The following is a 3,127-nucleotide window of genomic DNA, read 5'->3' as shown; positions in this document are numbered from 1 at the left end:
TGGGTTGATCTGAAAGCTAGGATGACGTGAGTAGTCGGTGGTAGTGATGGGCTGATGAGGTTTCATGAAACAGAGTTGTAATTTTCAGAGGCCACCAGCATGTGGCACGTGCTGCTGTATAATCGTGGGCTTTGAACAGCTATTTCTCACCTCATTTTTAAACCAAGACCTATTGAGTTCTGAAAATTAGGACCCTGCTTGATGAAACCCTATCAACCAATCACAAGTGGGCGGCTCTTGGCTTATAGCTCCAGTCATTGAGAGTGGCTGAAAAAGCAACTTATTTGTTGGTAATAAGTCTGAGACTATTGAAAAGTTTCAGAGGCGGTGGTCCATCAATGACATATATACTATTACTGATCATATACGTTGTAAGATGCAAACAAGAAACAGGCTTACCTTGTTTTCTTTCTTTGTTTTTAACCTCTGAGAGAGATTTACTTTCAGTTATCATTTTATTCATCATTTATTTCAACTTTTTTTCAACAAAAACAGCCATCCTCAAGTGAAATCAATCAAGATTTTTTTCCCATGAAGTTGTTAGAAGGCAGGTGTGTCGTTTACTCTTCAGTTTGGCCTGTAAAGACAGGATCACAGAGTTGTGGTAGCAAGTCCACATCCATTCAGGTACGGCGTCAGGTCTTTTCCCTCACAATGTACCCGCCATGCCACCCTAAAAGCAGACAGAGCTTGATCACGATCCATGTCACGTGTGCAGTTAATGTTTCAGGTGTATAAGTCAGATGATTTACCAGGCTCTGATGCCATTCGGGTCCCGAACCACCCGCTTGGCGCAGGTGACTGCCGTGCTGATGTCATCCGTCAGGAGCTCTAGGTTAAGAAGTATAGCATCAACACTGTTTCGTATTCTCTGGCTCCACTTTTGAGGAGTCAGGGTTCAGCTGGTGTAAAGATTTTTCAAAATACCACATCAGAAACATTTCCAGACAGATATGCCCCTCAAGGTGAAAATGAAATTCCATTTAGGATTGCAACTTGCCTTTCATCGATTGCTCGTTTTATTTAACCTCCACCTGCAGCGGTGTTTACTATGGTTTAATGGATGATAAACACACAAGCTAGTGAACTAGTGAAATGAAAACAGGTAGGTGAAGTCATTTGAAATGGGTATGGTAAATGATCCGTGACCACGATGACATGCTGGAAAGAAAGCTGAACCACAGTGACAATTCTAATGACCTCTATTTGGCTAATAAGCTGTATTGCAGTCACTGACCACTGCAACTGATTCCACAGGTGTTGACAGATCGTGGGGTTTGTCCGTCTTCGCACCACCATCGACTGTTGATCTGGAAGATGCCGTAGTCACTCGAGCCATCACTGTTACGATTGACAGCTGAGGTGTCCAGGCTCGACTCCCAGGTGGAAAGACAAACCCCTGGACAGTCAGTCACAAGGATGACAGAGATGTATTTCTGGATGAATATGATTCCACAACTTTTGTCTCATGTTCTTCACCTTGTTGCAGGTCAAACAAAGAAACATTTTCCTCTTTATCCTCCCTTCTAGTAGAGGTTCTGCGCTGTACTACCACAACATATGTGACTGGTGTGATGGGATAATATGATGGGAAATCCTAGATTATACATACTTATGTAACAAGGTAAAAAGGAAAAGTCAAATGTTGAGAGAAAACTGAAATTATTGTTTGATTGTTCCAGTTTGTTTCATAAAATTCCATGCTTCTATTGTATTCAGATTCTCAATGTCAATCATAAAATGATTGATAAGAATGATATGAGAAAATGAAGCCCTGAAACAAATCATTTTGAGTTATTTTGAGAGTTGAACTATTATTATGGAAAATAAATGTGTGTTATTGATCAAAATAGGGCACCAGTGCACTAGTTGCACTTGTACTACGGTACACAATGCGATGTCTATAACCAAAAACATCCATGAGGACGGGTACTAGATGAGACTGCCCTGATGGACAGTACATTTAAGTTGATGAAACTGCAGGATAGAAGCAGAACAGAATTTTGTTCTATGCACTTCATGTCACTGAGCTATAGAGAAACAGTACCGCAGTGGTGGTGAAACAGCGTCCTACATTTCTGGTGGCACTCTTGGTTTTTAGAAATGATGTGAGGTTTCATTTGACTAGTTGTTCAAAGCTGTACATTATAAAGCAGGCAGTGCCATCTAGTGGCCTCTGAAATTCTGACACTGTTTCAAGAAACCTCATTGACCCATCAATAAGTTAGATTAGATATGATAGATGGGACCAAACATGGGTCCCAAACACTTGTTGAGTCACGTCGTCTTGCCTTCACTTACCATGGATCAGCATCGAGTAACAAGATGGCCCCACACTTATTACATTGCAAGGCATTGTACACATGACTTCCTACTTGTTGATACCCAGTGAGCTCCTCCAAATGAAAACCATCAGACTTGTACTCACAATCGGCCAGACTGACACCGTGGTAGTTCGCCATGCCCTTATTCTTCAGAACACGGGCCAGTTCACAGCGCTCGTATAATTTGGCACCAGCCAAACTGAACAAAAGTAGGAACACCAGGCCCCTCATGCTGTACCTTCAGTTATGTTCCACAAAATGTGTCCTTCAAAGCCACAGTGGAAGCTTCCACTATAAACCAGTTTAAACACGAACTTTGGAACCTGTTTGAACTTTGAGCCTTTCCACTTTGTTGGTGGTGAAAATTCTTTTCATGGGCTTATATTTAATTACTGTCATTCGAAGATCATTACATATTTAATATGCTGTTTCATTGAGTTTTTGTGATCTTACTCCCTTGTTTTTGCAGTGACACACACACATATCCTTGTTGGGACATTGGGTTTCTCTTTGTCATCATGCTTTCCCCAGCCTCTCACCCTAAACCTAACCATCCAAAACAAATGGCTAAACTGAACTAGGACTCTGGACCACACATAAACCCAATTATAATGACACAGTTTTTTGAAGTCTTCATCCTCAAATTCAGGCTTGTGAGGTCCAGTCAAATGTCCCCACAAAGCAGGATAAGCAAACACACACGCGCACATTGTAAATTGTGTAGCATGAAGCCGTTTTTTTTCAGCTTTTCTGAACTTTGAAATAATGGTGTTAACACCATGTTAGTAACACTCTGAACTAAC

At 41.3% G+C, this 3,127-nt stretch overlaps 1 protein-coding gene across 1 annotated transcript; it reads right to left on the bottom strand.

The window, feature by feature from the left end:
• Nucleotides 1-436: 436 nt before the first annotated feature.
• Nucleotides 437-2,605, bottom strand: LOC128762657 (lysozyme C-like). The gene is made up of 4 exons (XM_053871073.1): nt 2,429-2,605; nt 1,238-1,399; nt 753-831; nt 437-673 (listed from the first exon to the last, which is right to left on the bottom strand). The coding sequence occupies exons 1-4, from the start codon at nt 2,553-2,555 to the stop codon at nt 592-594; spliced, it is 450 nt and encodes a 149-aa protein (XP_053727048.1). The 5' UTR covers nt 2,556-2,605; the 3' UTR covers nt 437-591.
• Nucleotides 2,606-3,127: the final 522 nt, after the last annotated feature.

Source organism: Synchiropus splendidus, chromosome 1 (genome assembly GCF_027744825.2).
Source record: "Synchiropus splendidus isolate RoL2022-P1 chromosome 1, RoL_Sspl_1.0, whole genome shotgun sequence".
Taxonomy (NCBI): Eukaryota; Metazoa; Chordata; class Actinopteri; order Syngnathiformes; family Callionymidae; genus Synchiropus; species Synchiropus splendidus.
Note: the sequence above shows the minus strand (reverse complement) of the source record. Positions and strands in the feature narration are given on the sequence as shown.